General features: G+C 41.6%; 2 protein-coding genes across 2 annotated transcripts in view; both read right to left on the bottom strand.

The window, feature by feature from the left end:
* LOC120848061 overlaps positions 1-15,575 on the bottom strand; it is an 81,943-nt gene extending 66,368 nt beyond the window's left edge. The window contains exons 1-4 of the mRNA XM_040219992.3: positions 14,968-15,575; positions 12,999-13,077; positions 8,194-8,310; positions 4,076-4,246 (exon numbers count right to left, since the gene is read on the bottom strand). Of these exons, the coding sequence (XP_040075926.3) occupies positions 4,076-4,246; positions 8,194-8,310; positions 12,999-13,077; positions 14,968-15,351 (751 nt within the window). The 5' untranslated portion in view covers positions 15,352-15,575. The remainder of the gene's footprint in view (positions 1-4,075; positions 4,247-8,193; positions 8,311-12,998; positions 13,078-14,967) is intronic.
* A 1,083-nt stretch (positions 15,576-16,658) lies between these two features.
* The window catches only part of LOC8035500 (neprilysin-1-like), a 90,502-nt gene continuing 85,449 nt past the window's right edge, over positions 16,659-21,711 (bottom strand). The window contains exons 19-20 of the mRNA XM_040214774.1: positions 18,510-18,586; positions 16,659-16,758 (exon numbers count right to left, since the gene is read on the bottom strand). Of these exons, the coding sequence (XP_040070708.1) occupies positions 16,659-16,758; positions 18,510-18,586 (177 nt within the window). The remainder of the gene's footprint in view (positions 16,759-18,509; positions 18,587-21,711) is intronic.

Raw genomic sequence — 21,711 nt, 5'->3', positions numbered from 1 at the left:
AGGGAGAGATTCGTGTACTGCAGGGGGAAGTCACATCCTTTAGAAATGACCTCCAGCTCCAACAAAAGCGCCTCGACGACTTAGAAAATAGGAGTAGACGCCGCAACCTTGTCATTTTCGGGTTTCCTGAGCCCGACCGTGAAAACACCGAAGCATTAAGAAGCCAAATAATCCAGGACTTAATAGGACAGAAGCTTGGAGTAACTGTTAGCTCGGTGGAAAGAGTCCACAGGATAGGGAAAAAACAACCAGACAAACCGCGGCCTGTGATAATAAACTTCTTTGACTATAACGAAAAACTGAAAGTACTAAAAAATTGTAATAAATTAAAAGGAACTACAATCTCAATCAACCACGACTTTTGTAAGGGTACACTTGCCAAAAGAAGCAAACTTTGGTCCAAATCTGGGGACTTCAAAGCCAGAGGACGTAAGGTAGTGCTGGACTATGATAAACTACGGGTTGATGACGACCTATATGAATGGGACGAGCAGAATGACTGCCTGAAGTGCATCCGCTCTCAGGAGCGACGGAATGACGTCGACTGACTTGAATCGAAACAGTTACGTTTTGTACTACTAAATGCCAGAAGTATCGTCAATAAAGTCCACCAGCTCGAAGAAATTATACTGACATATAATCCGCAGATAATTGCAATCACGGAAACATGGTTATCAGCAGATATACTTGATGCCGAAGTTACTCCCCCCACTCACAAAATAATCAGACGTGATCGTGGCTCTCGAGGAGGGGGAGTTGCCTTGATAGTAAAAAAGGAAATCTCATGCGTCATCTTAAGCGAAATAACCGACAATGAAAGTGTATGGTGTCAAATCGACTATTATGGGTTTTCGACTCTCGTAGGTGTTGTCTATAGGCCCCCATCTTCTCCCGAGTCATTTCTAGAGAACATTCAACTTCATATGGAACAAATATACAAACCCATTCAAAAAATCATACTGGCGGGTGATTTTAATCTACCGTCAATTAACTGGTCGACTTTCCAGCCTGGCTCAACTGAAGAAAAAAGCTGCCACTTGCTACTCGAATTAATGCTCAATTTTAATCTAAGTCAGCTTGTTACTGAAGGTACTCGTATCTCCCAAAATAGCAATAACACACTGGACCTAATTTTTGTTGGAAACTTTCCAGAGGACACTGAGGTTAACGTTTACGATGGAATATCTGACCACAAGCTTGTTTTCCTTACGACTAATTTTTGCCCAGTAAAAAAGAGTCACGATGGTAAACTTGTCTTTAACTTCGCGGCTGCAGATGACGAAGCTATTATTGATACTCTTGATTTGAACTTCAGCGACTTTGAGACGGAGGGTGACATTACAACATTATGGAATGCCTTTAAACATATTACTGGAAAGTGCCTTCATAAATACGTACCAAAAATAGTAAAAAAGAAACATCAGAACCCCTGGATAACAAGAGAGATAATACATCTTAAAAGGACATTATCTAGGAAACGGAGAGGAAATCGTAAAAATGCTGATGTCATATCTTCCCTCGCAGAGACGTTGAAACAAAAAATAAAGACGGCGCGTGATCATTTTTTTGGAACAACGTTAGTAAACTTTATGAAAGAAGCGCCTCAAAAGTTTTGGGGGTACCTGTCGGGCAATAAGAAATCTATTGAACAGCTTCATGTGGATGGAAATGCTGTTACTGACTCCTACCAAATTGCGAACGAGTTTAACCGCACCTTTCATGGTGTTTTTAGTTCAAGATGCACTTCTGAAGAAACTATTGACTCAGTACCTCTTTTCCCAATAATGCGAGATATAGACTTGAACATCCACGGTATACGTCATCTACTTTTAAACCTAGATGTAAAAAAATCATGTGGTCCTGATGGCATCCCAAATGCTTTTTTGAAACGTTACGCAGAGATGATTTCACAATATTTATATGTCATTTTCAAAACGTCTTTGGATCAGGGATGTCTTCCACCTGACTGGCTTTGTGGAAAAGTTGTACCCGTACATAAGGATGGGAGCAAACTGCTTGCTGAAAATTACAGACCGATATCATTAATTAGCACCTGCTGTAAATTGCTAGAACATGTCATCGCCAGTCGCATAAGTTTTTTTCTAGAAAGCCATAACATATTAGCCAACTTTCAGCACGGGTTCAGAAAAAGATTGTCTACTACTACTCAACTGCTCTCAGTAGTACACGATTTCGGCCATGCGATTAATAACAGAGAACAAATTGATGCAATATTTTTAGACCTATCCAAGGCCTTTGACAGGGTACCGCATCACCTACTACTAATAAAATTGCAACAGGTTGGCATTGCTCCTCGCCTTGTGACATGGATCGCTGCTTACTTAAAAAATAGGGTACAATTTGTTGAAATCAACGGATGTCAATCAGTACATCTTGACGTGCTATCTGGCGTTCCACAGGGGTCGGTCTTAGGACCTCTCTTATTTTTAGTTTATGTCAACGACATAGCCGACAACATTGATACAAGTGTGACCGTGAAAATGTTTGCTGACGACTGCGTTGTTTATAGAACTGTCAGAAACACGTGCGATCAAGTATCGCTTAACGAAAACTTTTGCAAAATTGCCGAATGGTGTGAGAGGTGGCGAATGGTTATTAATTACTCTAAAACGTGCGCTCTCACAGTAACGCACAAGAAATACCCTCTTAGCTTTGCATACCACGTTAAAGACAAATGCATAAAAACTGTAAACGAGGTAAAGTATCTGGGCCTACATCTTAATTCAAAATTAAATTGGGAAACCCATATAGATAGTACAACCGCAAAGGCTTACAAAAAGTTGTGTTACTTAAGACGGAAGCTGGGACCATGTGACTCGTCGGTAAAACTTTCGGCATATAAAAGTTTGATTCGGCCAGTGCTAGAATACGCGTCCATTGTGTGGGACCCGTACTTAATAAAAGATATTGGAAAAGTCGAGAGAATCCAGCGCCTCAGTGCACGATTTATTTCTTCCGATTTTAGGCGCCTATCATCAGTGTCGGACATGATACGTAATTGCGGACTCGAATCGCTCGAGTCTAGGCGGAAGATTGCTAGGCTGGGTTTTTTTTATGAAGTCTACAATAATGAGTCCGGCCTGGACAAAACCTTATACCTTTTGCCACCTCCCCAGCGCTCTGCAAGATTGAATCACGCAAAAAATGTGAGACCATATGCTCCTAAAAATAACACGTTTAAATACTCCTTTTTTGTACGTACGATTAATGACTGGAATTCACTGCCCTCCGATTGTGTGCATGCCCCAAATATTGACTGTTTTGACTGTTGTGTTCGAAACCTTATGTAACCGATTGTGTGCACGACCCAAATGTTGACTGTTCTGACTGCTCTGTTTGAAACCGTATGCAACCCTTTCCTGCTTGGGTGGTGAAAAACCATCTGCAGTATTTTCTAAATAAAAAAAAAAAATAAAATAAAATTAGCCGAGGGTCTCACCGGCCTCGTACGTGTGCGGTTCCAGGATCAATACATTCACATTTTCTTGGTTTTGAGGACGCTAACAAGTGGGCAACGCACAAACAAGAAAAGAAGCTTTGCAAACATTTTCAAACAACACGCTCTCCTGATTTTTTCTATATATTCAACTTTGTAGCCGGAATGCGGGACCCGGAGAACGTCTCCGTGAACGTCAGCGTTGACGTCACTCCTATATCCCTGATTTTTCCGGGAGGCGTTTTGCGGAATAGGTTGGACAGCCCTTTATCTGCCCAAGCCGTCGTCACGTCATCATTGGAATCTACAAGGCAGCTGAGGGGCGAGTCGTTTGACCCCGCCGATGGCATCACTTTCCCTAGTTTTTCCTCTAGACTCTTTCGGCGCGTGGCAATGGGGCAGGGCTACATGGAAATTTGAACTGGAGATTATGACTCACCATTTGATAATATTTAAAGTGAACTTTACATACATAACTATTAAGCTGCCTGCATTCAAACTTTCTGAGGTCTTCAGTATTCCAAGAAACCTTCAGCTTTTACATCATTGTGAACCAAAGCTTCAAGTACACTGGGCGGGGAAGGGGGGGGGGGGGGATAGACGAACAACAAGACGCACCGTTCACTCCATCGGTGCCGTTGACTCCGGGGAGTCCGTTGGTACCGTCCACGCCGTCCTTTCCTTGGGGTCCGTCGGGGCCCTGTGGTCCCGGGATGCCGTCCAGGCCTGGCGGACCGGGCAGTCCGTCTCGGCCGTCCAGACCCGGTGCTCCGGGTTCCCCAGGGCCGCCTGAAAGCAGGCGGTCATCGGGAAGGAACGTCCGAATTTAGATACATTTCGGGAAACTGCTCGGCTGCTCTAAATCATTTGTCGCCTCGGTAGCTCCGGAACAAAGCGCCGGCCTACGTATCCCCAGTTGGTGGAATCGAATTCCAGCCCACAATCCGACGGAGGCATTTCGTGGAGAGGGCGCCGTGTGACACTCATTTCGGTTGGACGTTAGAATGTCCCGAAGTGGGCCAAATAAATCCACAGCCCGCTGCTGTGGCGTGCCAGATGCTCTTCTATGGTTCCGAACGTAAATCGCCAAAGTTTGAATTTGACTTGCTCTAAAACGTTGAATGAAACTTTTTAGGAACATTTTGGCTGTGATGCACAACTGCCAACCGTGTTCCTTTGTTGACTTATGAATTTTATGTAAAATAAATTATTTAACGATATATTTGTGAACAACTTAGGTTAACATAATGATTTAAACAATAATATTTGCATCTGCTAACTCGTTTCCTAAGAACACCCAAGTGTTTAATTCAGGGCTCGCCATATAAGCGGTTGTTGTTCGCAGCACATGCAGGTAACTAGTTCTCATTCACCTACTGTTAAGAACGAATATCTTGATGGGAAGGAAGGCACGATTACGCACGCTCAACGTAGTGCAGTCTCCAGAAAAAAGAGCTATTACAGAGGAGCGCCGACCGGAGCAGGAAAAATACCGCATGGGGCGAGCGTGGCCGCGCCTTGGCTGCCGGGGTAATCGAACAGTTTCACTTAGATAACGATGGGGTGGACGCAGGAACATTCTTCGTCGTATTATTTTCCGCGATAAAGAGTCTATACCTTCGAGGTACTTCAAGCAATGCTTAACAAAAAGTTACTAAGATTTGAAAGCTTGTGTGAGTTTCGGAAATCAACTTTCGGAAACTCTGAATGTCAGGTCAGCACAAGATCGAACACACTTGAAATTCGGATGTTTGGCACAAAGCAAGTTGTAAACAGCGCGATCCAAAGTTTTCTTAAAATAAACTTTGAAAACTTGGAGCCTTAGATAAATACAATATTTAATTACATAAAACAATATAATATTTATTTATACCACAAATATGAGGCATATCACCAGCACCTCATTAAAACGGATGCTCGTGAAGATAATCAGCTCGACATTGGCAATGTTTTAAAAAATGAAAGCCACTTGCAGCTCCCTGTAACGCCGAATTAGGGCGCAGCTCTTGAGGAGAAGGAGGGAAGGGTACTGAGGGTCACGTGTTCTCGGGGGGGGGGGGGGTCAGGGTCACGTGATCCGCCCCCCGGGGTTACGTGACCTTGGTGGGGTCAAGTGACCTCGAGAGGAGGGTCACGTGGGAGATCACGTGACCCCCCGCCGAGGTCACGTGACCCCCAGAAAAATGTTTCCGCCAGACTTAGCCGAGAAATTTTTCCGCTAAATCTGCCGGGGAAATTTTTCCGCTAGATTTTTAGCGGGGAAATTTACCCATTCTACACCGCGCGGTTACGCCGGCGGCGACGGCGACGGCGACGGCGACGTCGCTCAAGCAGGAAACGGGCGCCTGAGAGCTGCGCTCTAAAACCCTTATTACCACAGTCGAACGTACCTGAACGGTACATCCAAAAACAGAATTCCATGCAAGCACAATAATAATACAGATTCACTACACGAAAGGCAATGTCCCAGTGACGAACGAAAAAAACTCTAAATAAGGGACACGTCGAAATGCGCTTTCCCATTAAAAGTTCCTGCCCATTTTACACGTATATTATTGAAACAATAACCTTTCGAAATCCAAAAGCAGAGCGCCTTACTAACAGACGGTTTCGTACAAACACTGACTTTTCGTGCCAGTATGACATACAACGCTATTCTTTTTTCTTTTTTCTATTAGCAGTCGGAGCGAGGTTTCTTATCTGTAGGCGGAATGGCCAGGTTCGCAAACCTCTTGCTTTGGTGTCACGTTCTCGCTATCCGGCGAGAGCACTTTCCCCCTACGGCTGTCTAGAATTGCACATTGCAAGTTTTGTATTCCACGTGTGGGCCAGGAGGAGGTTAAGGCGAAAAAGAAAAGCACCCATACGCTTGTCTCCCTCTTTCCACGTAGACAATAATGGCAGTGTTTCGGAGCCGACCCAAAATCATTTATACAGAAGCCACGTCTTTTAAGGAGGACAAGAAGGCGAAAGACGCAATTGAAAGCGAAGTTTTACCTTGCGATTGAAAAACTACAACGTGAAATAAGCAGCTCACAAAACTCTCTCCGGAACTTTGCTAGATCATAAAACTTAGGCTCTCGCGAAACTCCTGCTAGCGTAGAATACGTTCGCAGGTGCTAAGTGGCGCAGGCGTCATATCATGTGGTGACGTCACTTTCCAGCGAAATTGCACCTGCTAATTTAGCAAGAAAAGGACTTATGCTCTATTGTTGGCGCTACATCCTTTCGTGGCGTTACATATATCCATGACGTTACATTTGTATGTAATGTCAGATCTGTTCATGGAGTTACATCTCTTTGTAAAGTTACAGCTGTTAATGAGATTACATTTGCCCGTAACGTTCAATATGTTCCTGGCGTTACTTTTTTTGTAACACTGCACCTTACATTAAAATTTGTGTAACGTTACTCATGTTCTTGGTGTTACATCTGTCCATAACGTTACCCATGTGAATTACGTTGCATTTGACCGTAATGTTACTTATGTTACTAATGTTACTCCATAACGTAACACCCGTTCGTAACTTTACATCGGTTCGTGACGTTACATCTCCCCATGTTGTTACATCTGCCCATGACGCTACGATTTCCGTAACACTACTAGTGTCTATGGATTTATATATTTCGCTAGTTTTACAGCTGTCCGTCTCTTTACGATCTTCCGTAACGTTATTTGGGTTCTTGACCTTACGGGTGGGGAAGCCTGCCCGTAACGTTGCACCTCTCCGTGACGTTACCTTTGTCCGTGAAGTTACATCTGGTTGTGGCGCTACGTCCGTACTATTACCCGTTATATTTGTCCGTAACGTTACACATGCCGATAACGCTACATCATTTCTTAACGTTACGCTTGTCTATGACGTTACGCTTGTCTACGACGTTACATTTCTCTGAAACGTTACTGTATTTCCGGTGTTAAGTCTGTGCGCAGCGCAAAACTTGCTTGTAAAAAGGTAATCGATTTTAATATAGACTACCTTTGCTTAAAATCATGTATTACTAAATTACTTGAGACGACAACTATGTGGCCGTTACTTGAAAATGTAACCATTACTTTTGCTATTGAATCAAATATTCCGGACGACGGAGTTTTCTGTCCATTCAGAAACGAATATTTTACAATTCATGATTAGACTAGAATCAGCGAATTATGAATTACCTATCTTCTTAATCCACTAATTTTGGTAAACCAACCGCCTGTCGGAGGTTTCGTTCGAGGATTTTGTTTTAGGAAACTTGTGTGAACAAAGAACAGCATCAGAAACGTAAAAAAAAGTCACGGTTACAGATAATTTTAGTGCTTTCAGAATTAATCAAATTAGTGTTGTGATTGCTTCCTAATAAATGTAATGAATTGATTAGAAAGTTTTCCCAAAATGTATTCGATTACAAGTAATTTGATGACTTGTAATGAGTACTTTTCACGTCTGCCTCACCATGACTTTGCATTTGTCCGCAACGCCACTGAGGATCCTGACGTTACATCTGTCCGTAACATTACACGTGTCCATGACCTTACCTTCGTCCATAACGTACATCTGCCCATGACGATACACTTGTGCGCAACATTACATTTGTCCGCGACGTTAAACCTTATCTCAAAAGCACCACGGAGTCAGAAAACGTATTCTACGCTGAAAACATTGCAAGCAAATTTAGCTACGCTGTTGCCTTACCGAGGTTAGCACACTAACATACAGTAATTCTCGGTTCCACATGAAGTTCCGGCTTACCAGTGTCTCCTTTCTGCCCTTTTGGGCCTATTGGTCCTTCGGGTCCGGGAGAACCGGGTATTCCAGGCAGGCCCCTGAATCCCATGTCTCCCTTTTGGCCGGGATAACCTGGAACCCCTGCATCAAACCTCCAGGTTAACATCTATCTCACAGCGCCGATCTTCCCCTATCGGAGTGAGAACTCCGCGTTTGAAAAACGCATGCGTATGACGCTGTCCACCGTGTCCCCTCTGGTACTACATAGATGAAGAAGACTGCCACCAAAATATCGAAATACAGAATTCGCTTAAGAAAGTAGTCGCGGCTGTCTCGGCTGTCTTGACAGGTTACTACGACGACCGATGGCGGCAGTCATCCCTCTCAATTCAAAGGAGGAAACCTTGAAGCTGAGCGCGTCCAGCCGTCCTAACTCTGCAAAAGTTGACGGTGCCGAGGCCGTTGGATTTTCGCAGAGTGCGACTTATTGTTTAGTAAATTATTTGATAAACCCCCTTTCTTCTTCCTTTCGCTTTCCCGCATCAAAGCACAGGCATGACAGGTGTTCCTTCTGCACCTCTCCTACCTTGCCTGTTAAGAAGGGAACTCGTCCCCAATTGCAACCAGGTCGTCAGTTTGAGATATCTCATCGGAAGACGTCATGTCGCCTGGAATGTCGTTAAGCAATCGCTATACCTTTTTCACCTCCACCCATGAAAGTGATATAACTACCAGCTTGTGATTTGTATAACATGCAGTTTGATGTTTCGAGTAAGAACTTCTTAGTGCTCTTTTTTCTTTCTTTTGTATAATGATGTCCTGCAATGCATCTCCTTACCGCCAATGCATTTCTTTACCCCGTATGGATCCTCAAAATTTCATAAATCATGTTGACGATAGCACAGATGAAGTACGTCAGGATAATACATATTGCCACGCTCCTCGGCGGGCGACCGCGTGCGTGGCCGAGTGGTTACCGCGCTTGACTGTCGCGCGGAATGTCTAGGTTCGATTGCAGTCAGTGGTATGCTTTTTTATTTATTCTTTCAACATTGCGTTCTCGTGAGTTCGAGAACATTCTCGTCTGATCGAGGTCTGAATGTTAAAGTCGCCGAACATTCTATGCCGAGTGTTCCAGAAGCCAACGCGCGTACATAAGGGGCACCGCGCGGCGATCTGCAGTCTGTTCGTCCCAGCGCCCGACTCTGCTGTCACGCCGACCTCGACGCCCTCGGCGCTCTGCTTTCTTCTGTTCCTTTTTTTAATTATTTTTGGGCACAAGTTTGCCCTATTAAACGTTTCAGTTTCCCCAGTTATTTTTTGTTTCGTTTGTTCATTCGTGACAATATGTTAGGCAAAGCGGATAAGGGAATTTGGTATTCTGAAGCCTCGTTTTATAGAGTCGTTTTACGCATGACCGAATCTTTATTGTTTGTATTATTCCAACAACCAGCATTACACAAAGCGCCGTGTCGCACCGGTTTTCGGCAAAATGTTCATGTTCCATGTGTCGTTACCGAGACGATGCGCGTGTTGGAACGTTTACATAACCAGAGTTCAATTAGGACTGCTCTGTAGTGATAATCGGGGAACATTAAACAAGGATTATTTTAAGCTAACAGAAATACTGTACAGTGCTTTGGTGTAACATGTCATAATATGTTATTAACAAGTACCTAGGCATTACAGAGGCGTTGATGCACCTGGTGTATGGCCAAAAATCGGACAGTATCGCGGCGAAAATGAATCGGTATAGCATTTTAGAAATCCGAATAGTATTTATATTTTTGCCTCGCGATACAACTTCTAAACTGTACTTTGTGTCATCGAAATAGATTTTGGGGGGTATTCCTGATTTCACACTGCTCGCGGGGGCGGATGCGCCTCGTTACATTTCTCAAGAATTCGTTTACTTGTTTCGGAGGCGAGAACATGAACGTTAAAATTCTACATTGAGTACTTTTTTGTTGTTTAACAAATACACTGATGTCTCGTTATTATAGACACCTCCGTTCCCCCCACATATCATCCATAATGTGAGTTGTCCAAAATAACGGAACAAAAATGCATGTATATTTTCCAGTTTAACCCCCCGATGGGTGTCCACATAGCGGGGTATCCATGTTCACGAGGTTTATATTAACAAGTTATGACTGTATTGCACATTAATGGAGATCAAGCTTTCTGCTTTCTTCCTCATTCACACTGTCGTGTTCTCTCAACCAGTCCTACAAGTATGAAAGCATCTCAAATTGTTTTTTTTTCTTTACAAGATGTATTTAACTACCTCTGTTTGTGCAAAATGAATTTATGTACTTTTTATAAGTCACAAATGCATTTCTGATACGTATCGCGATAACTTTTAGAGCGCAGCTCTTAGGCACCCGTTTCCGTGTATCCCGGCGTCGGCATCGGCGTCGGCGTCGCCGTCGGCATTGTGGAACCGCGCTAAATTTAGCGGAAAAATTAATGTCCCGTGACCTCAACACCAATTCAATTCTCCGCTAAATTAAGCAGGGAAATTCAGTTTCTCCGCTAGATTTAGAGGGCAAATCTAGTTTTTCCGCTGGATTTAGCAGGAAAATTGACATCCTGTGGCCTCGACACCAATTCAATTCCCAGCTAAATTTTGCTGGGAGATTCAGTTTCTCCGCTTGATTTAGCGAACAAATTCAGTTTCTCGGCTAGATTTAGCGGGGCATTGAATTAGCGTTAAGGTCACGTGACGTCAATTTTCCCGCTGAATCTAGAGGAGAAACTGTATTAGTCCATAAGTGACGTGACACCAAGTCATGTGTCGTCGTTTTCCCCGCTAAATTTAGCGGTGAAACTGAATTGGAGCAGGAGGGGAGAGGAGGGGATGGAGGAAGGGGAGGAGCAGGAGAGAAAAACGGAGAGAGGAAGAGAGGAGGAGAGGTAACGGAGGAGGGCTTAGCGGGGATATTATTTGGTGTAGAGGCCACGCGATGTAAATTTTCCCGCTAAATCTAGCAGAGAAACTGAATTTTTTTATAGGTTACATGACCCCAGGTCATGTGACGTCATTTTCCCCGCTAAATTTAAGGTAGAACTGAATTGGCACAGGAGAAAAGAGCAGGAGGTGGAGGAGGAGGAGCAGGAGACGATAATGGGAGGAGGAGGGGAGGAGGAGAGGCATGGAGGACGGGGATGGGCACGTGCGAGGTAATATATGTATATAAATATAATTAACACCTAAAGATTCAATTGTACGTTTCTTTCTTCCGATTAAAATTAAAATTAACTCTATATATTTATATAAACTCAAATATAACTTGTATAAAAATGAAAAAAAAAAAGATAATTCAGCACTTACCCCAAAGTATGCGGTGGATATAAGTGTAAAACCAATTGAAGTTACGAAATTTAACATTCAAAACTTCGGGCTATTTGCTGTTTATGGTGCAAACGTAATCTTAAGATGACATACGCCGGGTCATCACTTCCATATTCTTTAAAGATCAGGATGATCAATCTTCCATATGCCGTAAATGCGTTCTTGAACCCAAACATTTGATAATATATTCTCCTGAGTTAACGGAAATCGGTTATTTATTTATTTATTCATTTAATCAAAGTACCTCAACGGCTCGTCGGCATTACATGAGGGGGGACTACACCGTCTGACTAGCATTGATAAGGAATGGCAGTGAGCACGCCGACTCCTTACAAACAATAATACACAACTGCGCGCATCAAAATAAACAAAACATTTGCACAGCTGGGTGACATAAAGCACACAATGACACAAAAAAAATAGTGACACACATATCCGTTAACATCTGGAGTAATGCAAAATATTGATAAAGTGCCCAGTTCACAAGGAAAGAACATCGTTACACATTTTTATTTAGCTAAAATATATGTGGTTAACTCTGAACGAAAAAGTATTGCATTGGAAACGGAAACAACGGCCTCGGGAAGACCATTCTAGGCACGATAAGAGCCAGATGAAAACAGTTAAGTTCATTATATACTACCTGCTAACATACGTCTAGCGTAACAGCAATAAAAAACGAGGTCAGGGTTTCCTTACCTCTCGTCCGCTAAAAATATCTGGCCTTCGTTTATTAATTTATTTACATTTTTAATCTACCCTCACAACCTGACATTACATCTTAACACGTGTCAATTAGAGTAATAAAGTAGGCATCCCCCATTATCAGGTATCAAGCTTTAACCTTTCATTTATACGTATGACATCGCTGCGGGATCACTTTCCTATCTCTTTGTTGATATATCAGTTAGCGTTGAACTTAAAGGAGCCGTTTATGATCTTGCCTCGTGTTCTGATACAAAATGTTCTGGATTGTATGAGTTTATTTGATTTTGGTAATATGTTGTCTGATTGCTATCAGAGTTTTGTTTTCATGTAAATAATTCACACTTTAAATAAATACTGTTCTGTTGCTTTTAGTGCTTTTTAAAGCGTGCATATTAATATGCTGCGTTTGATGTACCGTATGTTGTGTTCTGATTGGCGAGGGTTTTTTTATGTTTCGTGTTCTCATTAAACATATCTTATTTTTATATTTTAGGTTCTGAGTCATACTGATTTGCTTTATAGTTACTTTCCTAGTAACACGTTTATGCGTGTGTTATTTTTAAGTTCTAACGCCGTCCCCGCTGAATTGCGCTCAGGCCCTGGGCCATTAAATAAATATAAAACAAAATTAATTAATGCGCGCAGTATAAATTTAGGGTGCAGTCACTAACGGTACCCCAGTGTTAGTCGGCAAGTTGTATAGTTTATTGTCAAATTGAATTCCAATTAAATCTCACGACGGTTGCAGTATTTGCACAAAGGGCACCTGGTTTTCCAGGATGACCAGGATCTCCAGGCCCGCAATATTCCTTGGAGGTGAAGCAGAATTCTTCCAAGACCGGCACCTGTGGACAAATAATAACGTCCCTAAAATTGTTAAATGAAATTAGAAATAGGACATTCGGAATTCATCGCCCCCAAAACAGCGTTAATACTTTTTTTCAGTGTTTCAGTAGTCTAACACGCAAGAAGACGTTTATCTCCCCTCCTGTGGAACAGTAATCTGTTTAATATTTATGGTTGTGTACTTAAGGAGAATCAAAATGTTTCATTATTTTTCTGTGTTTTAAAATCAAGATGGCTTCTCAACTTTTGTCACATAATAGGTTAGGGATTGAATAAAATTAATTTTGGTTTTTGAATCTGGGGGAAATATATCGAGTAATATAGATATAGTTCGACAGAGCGCGAAAAAGAAATGCATGCATCTATATATACTAAAGCTTCTGATGTTACACGTACTGTCAGTAACTGCAATTACGTGCCTATTTACTGGTTTTACTCTAATTCTATTGCTACAGTCGACGGTTGGAATGTTGCAGGTTTAGTCACTTATGTGTATGTTAATGTTTATAGAAATCAAATGGGAAAAAGATAAACACGTTGTCATAGCAAATATACATAAGACATTACCAACTTGTTATAAACCTTATATATATATATATATATATATATATATTTATATATATATATATATATATATATATATATATATATATATATATATACATCGTGACGAAAACACACATACAGGGTCTTTTCTTTTCACAATAAAAATAAACTGCGCATCGCCCAATGCTCTTTCTCCGGCCAAATGTAGTGCGAGGGGCTCCAACCAGACGCCAAAGTTTCAGCAAGTACCGTTATGTTATTCAAAAGTAATGTGATTTTTTCTGAACAATTCAATAGGAAAATTGGCCCATTTCCGCCCGTCTTCAGTAACAGTCGCCATAGAGCTGCTTGAATTAGAGAGATATTTCGGCTGTGATTTTTCTATTGAACATTTCAGAAAGTCACTGATAAATTTGGAATGAAATAACCGCTAGCGCTGATACTTTGGCAAGCTAGTTCGATCCGCTAGCGGTACCTTTTTTTTTTGGGGGGGGGGGGGGGAGTTATCGTTCCACAAAGCGTGAAATATTTATGCACTAAAAAACCTGTACTTTTTTATCGACACGCTGTACTGCTAAGGTTTAGAAAATATGCTCATTTCTAATCCATACGGGTCGAATGGAATAATTTTTATGAAGCTCCGCTAAGACAAAAGCTTTGACGCTTCAAAGCACTGATTCTATTCGAGCCCTGCAATTCATTCGTATAATATTTTATTTTGTACATTTGCAGGACCACGTAAGACGATAAAATGCACTTCCGTACTTGTAAGTTTATATACACGGCGGGTACTGGCATTACACGAATAGTGCAACTAAAAGATGGAGCTGCCAGTGCGGCATGAGTACCTTTAAATAATGTGTCACTTGCAATAAAGTGTAGGCACGTATACATGTGACGACTTTTCATGGAGCTTCAAGTGCAAGACATTATGTTATCTACAAATCACAATGTCAGAATCAACCTAATGTACATGAACATTTGTTATTTATTAAAAAATGCATGGCGATGCCTGTCAAACGAGGCTATGAGCTATAACAAGTGTAATTGGGAGGAATTGGCACATGGACGCTAAGACTAAGTGTGCTTCTAGCTCTGGAATCTGAATCAGGGCACGGAATTACTGTACCAACCGTCTGCTTGATCCAGCTAGCACGACAGCGAAGTGATTCTAGCTCAAAGAGGAGCAAGAGCATACTCTCGCACGAGATCGACGGATTCTGACAGTTGGCCACGCAGCCCACCCACCACTTTCTGTTGCGCATTCGTTTCATGTGTAAACACGTAAACAAATTGTAACTATCTAAAATGTCCTTGTTAGAAGAGCACCCTTTTCCTCTCACCGGAATCCGGGCGTACGAGCTGACCAGCATCGTGTTCCCGTCGGGACCGGTCATGTCGTTCCTGGGAAAGAACTCCACGTTGGGCACGGCCGCCTTGGAAGAAACCCTCGTGTGGCCCGAACCGTCAGCCGATCTCTTCCACAGCTTAGGCCTCTTGGGATCCTCCAAGCTCCTGCTCGACCTTATTGTCCGACCCATTTCGGCAGGCGCGAAATTGCTACCACTGGGCGACACTATATGGCTAGGCGTCGAACAGGTGTCGCAATATTTGCAACGCAACTGCAAGTAAAAGTTCGTTCCCATCAAGACATAGAGCACAGCGATTGAGCTGTAGATGACGATGAGGTGGGACGATTTCGACGCGAAGCCTTCTGCGGTGCTCATAGCCTTTCTTCGGAGGGACGGTTGATGGCGTCTGCAAGTGGTTTACTTTGTTAATTGGGCCTTTTCCTTAGAGCTCTGCACTCACGAGAAATCGTTGGAACGCAGCGTTGGAAAGAAAGCTCGTCGGCGAGAGACCGAGATACCGAAACAAAATAATTTAAAAAAATGAGTGGGACAGCGTGAGCTGCGATTAGTGAGACTGGAGTGTGTCAACACGTGAAACTGGATGCGATAAAGGAGGGGTCTTCCAGTTATAAGACAGTGACGTTTCCGGTAAGCATGTCTCGACCATTCAGCCTCTCAGTGGGGAAAAGTATAAAGAAAAAACGTGTGCTGCAAGATTTTAAAGCTTGGTTAGGAGGCTAATCCAAACTAGAATGGTACACCTGGTGTGCATAATTCTTTTATACATACCATTTTGCAAATCATATGATGTGTCCCTCGTGAGTTTTATGCTGTCAGTTTCAGAAATATAAATTTTCATGTAATCTGGAAGCCAGTGGATGCTTGGGGTAGAAACCTCTGCAGCCGCTACCTTAGAGCGTGCAGTGCTTTTTTCTGGCATAAACGAGTACTGTTGGAGCTCGCTGTTAAAAACATGAACTGAGAATGCCCCACGAATATCTCTCCGTATCGTGACCAGAATATTTAGTTTTTTCTTGTTTTTTTTTCTTTTTCGGAAGCTGAGCTTCTAAAGAACGGAAGAATTTGAATTTTCGCCGTTTTCTAGATGCTCCGGAGGGGTGAATATACCACAGCGCCAGAAATATTACAAAGGTGTAGTAAGGAGAAAGGCGCTCCGTTGGTTGAGCAAAAAAGCGACGTCTTGGGCAGAGGTGTTTTGTCATTCTATATGTGGAACATATCCTGTCTTTCTCTTATCGCTCATCTCGCGTCTTTTACGAATTGCTGATTTAAGCGGTTGCTTCATTAAAAATAAAAGTTTAGAAACGTTACTGGGTTTTTGCCTGGAAATTTCTCTTAAGGATGTTTTAGGTATCAGTAAAACAAGAGTCCAGTTTTACCTATTTTAAAGGAAGTTTACTAAGGAATAACAACCCCAAAAAGAATAAAATCTATTGTAATGGTGTTCGCTAAAATCGCAGAGCAAATTTCGATTAAATTTTATCTAAATTATGATTGCGGCTTTTGTTTTATTTCCGTAAAAAGTTATCGATTGAGAAAGGCGCCTGACACCGTGTAGGTGCATAATTGTTCAAGTATTTATTCTTAATTTCAGCTGCGTGCATGTATATATTTTTTTTATTTCTGTTTAGAAAGATATTTGAAGGTTTACACTTTTCTCATCACCAGACGATGCACTTGTCTTTGTTATTCATGCGTGACGTTTCAGAGCACGAGAATGCCTCTGAAAATTCTTTCGTGTTCTTTAGAACTTCGTTCACTCTGTAACAAGTAAAAGTCGAGAATCACATACAAGTAACGAGGCATTTCTATGTAGTTAATTATCCTCACAAAATTACAATCTAATGAGTGCTTCTGGCGGCCCCAAACAAAGGTAAGTAAAGATAAAGGCGTGTTTTCCAATCCTTATGTTTCCCCATTCTCCAGGATAAAAAAATATCACTAATATGCTGATTGTGCATAGACACTTCCATGTACGTATTAGTTATCAAGCAATTAGTCTGCTTTTTAAGACCAATGAGGAGGATGTAACGTTAACCCACAATATATATGTACTATATATATTTATTACTATGCTTACAATTTTGCAAAACGAAATTAAAATTTCCATTTCAATTTTTCTCTTAATATATCACTTTAATGACTGTCGTGAGTTCTTTACCGTCTCATTTCACCATGAAGTATATACATAAAAATAACAATAAAACAAAACAATGTCTGCCATAGCTTTTGTGGAAGTTTTGAAACTAATCCTCAACTTGCATTTATGACCCAGAAGTATTTTATCTATGAATCTTGGAGTCTGTTGCTATCGTATCAAAATAATAACAAGTCAGCAAAACGCAGCAGCATGTAAAGCGACGATCGGTTAAAGTTTAAATAGCTAAACTTATCTTATGTAATATTTAACTAAAAAACAGACCTCCATCTGGATAAACCTATGGACTCGTATGCAAGAGACATGCATTAAGAGCAGAAATTTATATGCGTTATAAGTAATCCTGTCAAGGTTAAGCAAGGTTCACTTTAATTCTGAAGTGTATTCTAAAGCATACCAGGGGAAATTGCAACGCGTCCTTTAAGTATACCTTGTGAAAATGGTTTTTGTGGTTTATGCTACATTAAAAATACGACACACTACAGCAATGACCAAGCTAAGGGCCATTATATTTATTCTATCGGGGCAGCGTAATAGTTCAAAGCACTTAGCTTAATGTTACAATTATGTATCGCTATGTGACTCTAATTGAGTACTATTGACCAAAAGTAGTGCACTTCAATAACAACTAAAAAAGACCGCAACTTTTATAATGATAATCCAATTAATGCACGAAATCACTTAAACATAAAAAATATACCTTCTCTTTGTTTTACACCCTAGAATACTCTTGAGTTTTAGTTTTTTTTTTTAATAAGGTTTGTCTTTGATTCAATTTATTTGCGTAGGATTAAAAATGCATGTCTGCGTTCGAAACTTTAATTATGACGTCTTCTAAGTTTCTCTTTTTCTCCGTATCTCAAGGCTTAGATTATCTCGGTGCTTTCTAAATTTTGAACGTTCATGTTTTTTGTATGAAATAGTTTGCTTTGATTTTCTCTTTTTTACTCTTGACATCTTAACCTCGGTGTTCGTAAGATCCATGTAGTGTCTCGCGTTTTACTCCGTTCTTGGAAGTAGAAGAATACTTGATGTTTCTGCTTTCCTAAACGTTGTGTTCAATTTTTATTTAGGATTTGTTTGGTTCATAACATTCAGTCGTGTCTCAAAAGTTTTTAAATTTCTGTTTTTCCTCTATTGATTTCAATATTGGGTACTTTTTGTATAATATGTACAACAAGGCTAATAGTTTTCAACTTATATCAGCGGGTGGTGAGCATGATCCAGTTTAAAACGTCTTCATATTACTTGTCCTAACAAACCAACAAAACGGCTTTATTTTGCACAGAATGGCCGGCTTCTTTGGGCATACATTGCACTCGAAACAAATTTAAGTAAAAACAGATACGATTACCTGTGTCGCTCAGGGGAGTGCGAATCAGTGTGGATCTGTATCATGAGCGACTCTGGTCGAATATTCGTGCACCATATCTGAAGAAAAAGGAAAATACATGCGGCAATTCATTTGCTTCTCTGTGGTTAACCTGCTGTAGTCCAGTTCTAGTTATTCGGCTTAAAACGTCCTTTCTACAATTTGAACAGAAAATAACACTACGGGGGGGTTGCAGTCTCCGCATTCAAATAATGATTTTTATAATGCCCAGGTACTATTTCGCTCATATGAGTCCTTAGCACTGCGTATACTTACTTATGTGCATAAACTCATATATGCCAACTTTTTTTTTTATATCGCATTCTGGAATTTTTTTTTTTCTGACCTCTGGAACTAATTTAAAACATTTGTCAATAACACCCGTCCTTCAGTCTGGAGCGAGAGCTTAGCATCGGCAAATTGATCATTTATGGTCCTAGTTTGGGCATATATTACTATTTAGCGAGGTCATTGCGTTGAACAAGCAATTATTCTTCGACATCTTCTAAACCCTGAGATGGGGAACGATAAAAAAATGGACGAACACAACAAACCACAACATTATTGTTTCCTACGAGTGAATGCATTTATGAAACAGAGTTAAAACCTCGAAAATGTTTCACATGCATATGAAACAGGCATTTTAAACAACGTGCTCAGCAGTCATATCTCTAAAGCTAACGGAACAGTATTTCTTGGCATATCACTTGGGGTTGCCCGGAACTGCGTCTATGGCAGTTCAGAGCAACGAATGTCCGCAGTATGTACACTGCTCCCTTCTCTACCTAACACCGGATCAGCTTCCCCGTTTCACCCTCTCACATAATTATAAAGGACCAAAAATCAAATATTTTCATCTTTAAGCCTATTACATTATTAGGATCTGATCGGACACGCCTTAGTGACTTTCGCCGACACACCTCTTATTCCTTAGCAGTGTGTCGGGTTCCAGTTAATCAATCTGTATACTGTCACCTTATTGTATGTGAATGACACGCTGACGAGATAATGGCGAAATGATAAAATAGTAAGTAAAAACATCTATTGAACGTGATTTCCTCCGCACGTTCTGCGCCCAGTTATGTAGTAAGCCAACAAAAACACGAAAACTTATTGATGAATGCGATACACTTCATTGGCACTTTGCCAATTTTTAAATACATGTGCATTTTCGTAGTTGTAATAATTAAACACGCAATAGCTCCAAGACAAAGAAAACCAATGGCCAAAAAAATATAATTGACAATTCTTAATAAAGTCATAATTGCATGATGAAGACAGCAGCCACGTTAGTCTTATTTAAGGAAAAAAGTTCCGATTGAATACAAACACCCTGCATACATAAGTAGTAAAACATTGAAACGAAATAATAATAAAGCGCATATATTTTGCTACAAGTTCCTTAACCTATTAGTTTTCACGTTCTTAAAGGGGTACACAATGGAAACTTAGAACATTGGCATAAAATAATTTAAATATTTTTAATGTTATGCATAATATTCATAAATGATAATCTCATGCCTGTATTTTAGCGGATGGCTATATTTTCTATTCCAAATGATCAATTTTGGAGAGCGACTCAAATCCGACATCCAGGAAAGCAAGTGCTTCTTGGGATATCCGCCGTGCTCATTACGTTGCGTTATAAATGTGACTCGAGCCGGAATCGGGACAGCAACTGATAAAAGTTCATTCCAAGTTATCTTATATACATTAAAATATGGTGCGGTTTAGTCACGTGGCTTACGTGCGTCATGAATATATAAAAATGGCATGCTTTGCCGAGCCATTAATTTAACTTCTAATTTAACTAGTTTAACTTAACCCTTCTAGTTTAACCTAACACCAGTTTCGAATTGGTTAGAGCTAGTATCGTAGCGAACGACTGGTCGTCGAGTCCGCGTCGATCTTTGTTGCTGGAGTACTTCTGGCGTCGAGTCTTCCGTCCGACTCGTACTTGGAAGTTCTGGTGGTCCACTCGCAGTGAGTGGTCTGGACTCTGCGTCCTGGAAGGCGGATGCCGGAGGAAGCCTGACGTTGTAGTCAGGAACACTTTCGAATGACTTTCTCGGTTTTCCCGAACGTCTCAGCTGATTGCGCTGTCTGTGGTGCACCTAGCCGCTTGCCATTCGCATGAAGTAGGAGACTGGTTCCTTGACTGCGGTGAACTTGGCTACTTTCCAACGAGGTCCTGGAACGAAACTTCGTGCATAGACAGAATCGCCTTCTCTGAACCTTTTAACTACCAGGATAGGTGACTCATGCTCTCGGAGACGGTATAGGTGCAGCATGTCGAGCGCAGAGCGCAATCTTCAACCCATCATCAACTCTGCCGGACTTTTCCCCGAGCTAGCATGCCGAGTCGTAGGTTGCATCCATAAAAACGGCAATATCTTCCTCTGGGTATCGCTTCCTGGCTGCTTCTTCAATGATCTGTTCCTTTCCTCATGATTCGTTCGGCTCTACCTTTGCTGGAGGGATGATACGGCGCTGTGAACACTGACCGTACCCTGTTCATCTTCAGAAACCTCTGTATCTGCTCGATCGTGAACGCTGTTCCGTTATCGGAGATGGTAACGTCCGGAACACCATGGGTTGCAAAAAGGTTTGCGCAACACCGCGATTACTGCTGTTGTCTTCATGGAAGGCATGATTTCTACTTCGGCCCAGTTATAATATGCGTCGACTACGACAAGACAAACTTCTCCTTTAACTGGCCCCGCAAAGTGGATATGCAATCGACTCCACGAATAATCTGGTTTTAGCGAAAAATGAGCAGGTGCCTAGCATCACTCTGCCGGTTCCTTCGACATCTGTCGCAGTGACGTACGAAATCTTCGATTTCCTGATCCATTTTCAACCACCACATTAGAGATCTTGCAGATGCCTTCATAGCTGTCATGTCAGGGTGATCTGCGTGCAATGGCCTCAGAACGAATTTCCTTCCTACTTGAGGTATTACTACTCTGTTACCCCACAGGATACAATCACGGTGTAAAGACAATTCCGTCTTTCTCACCTCGTACGCAGCATAGTTGTCCACTTTTGTTGAAGGCTAACCGGAGAGGAACCAGACTTCGACTCTGGATAGCACAGCATCCTTCTTAGTCAGGTCCGCGATGTCCGTTCCCCATAGAGGTGCGATTTCCACGGCTTCTAGAAGCAACACGTCCCTTGGTGGTTG

Source organism: Ixodes scapularis, unplaced genomic scaffold, assembly GCF_016920785.2.
Source record: "Ixodes scapularis isolate PalLabHiFi unplaced genomic scaffold, ASM1692078v2 PGA_scaffold1__304_contigs__length_218370807, whole genome shotgun sequence".
In the NCBI taxonomy this organism is placed as follows: Eukaryota; Metazoa; Arthropoda; class Arachnida; order Ixodida; family Ixodidae; genus Ixodes; species Ixodes scapularis.
This window is presented reverse-complemented; position numbering and strand designations above follow the sequence as displayed.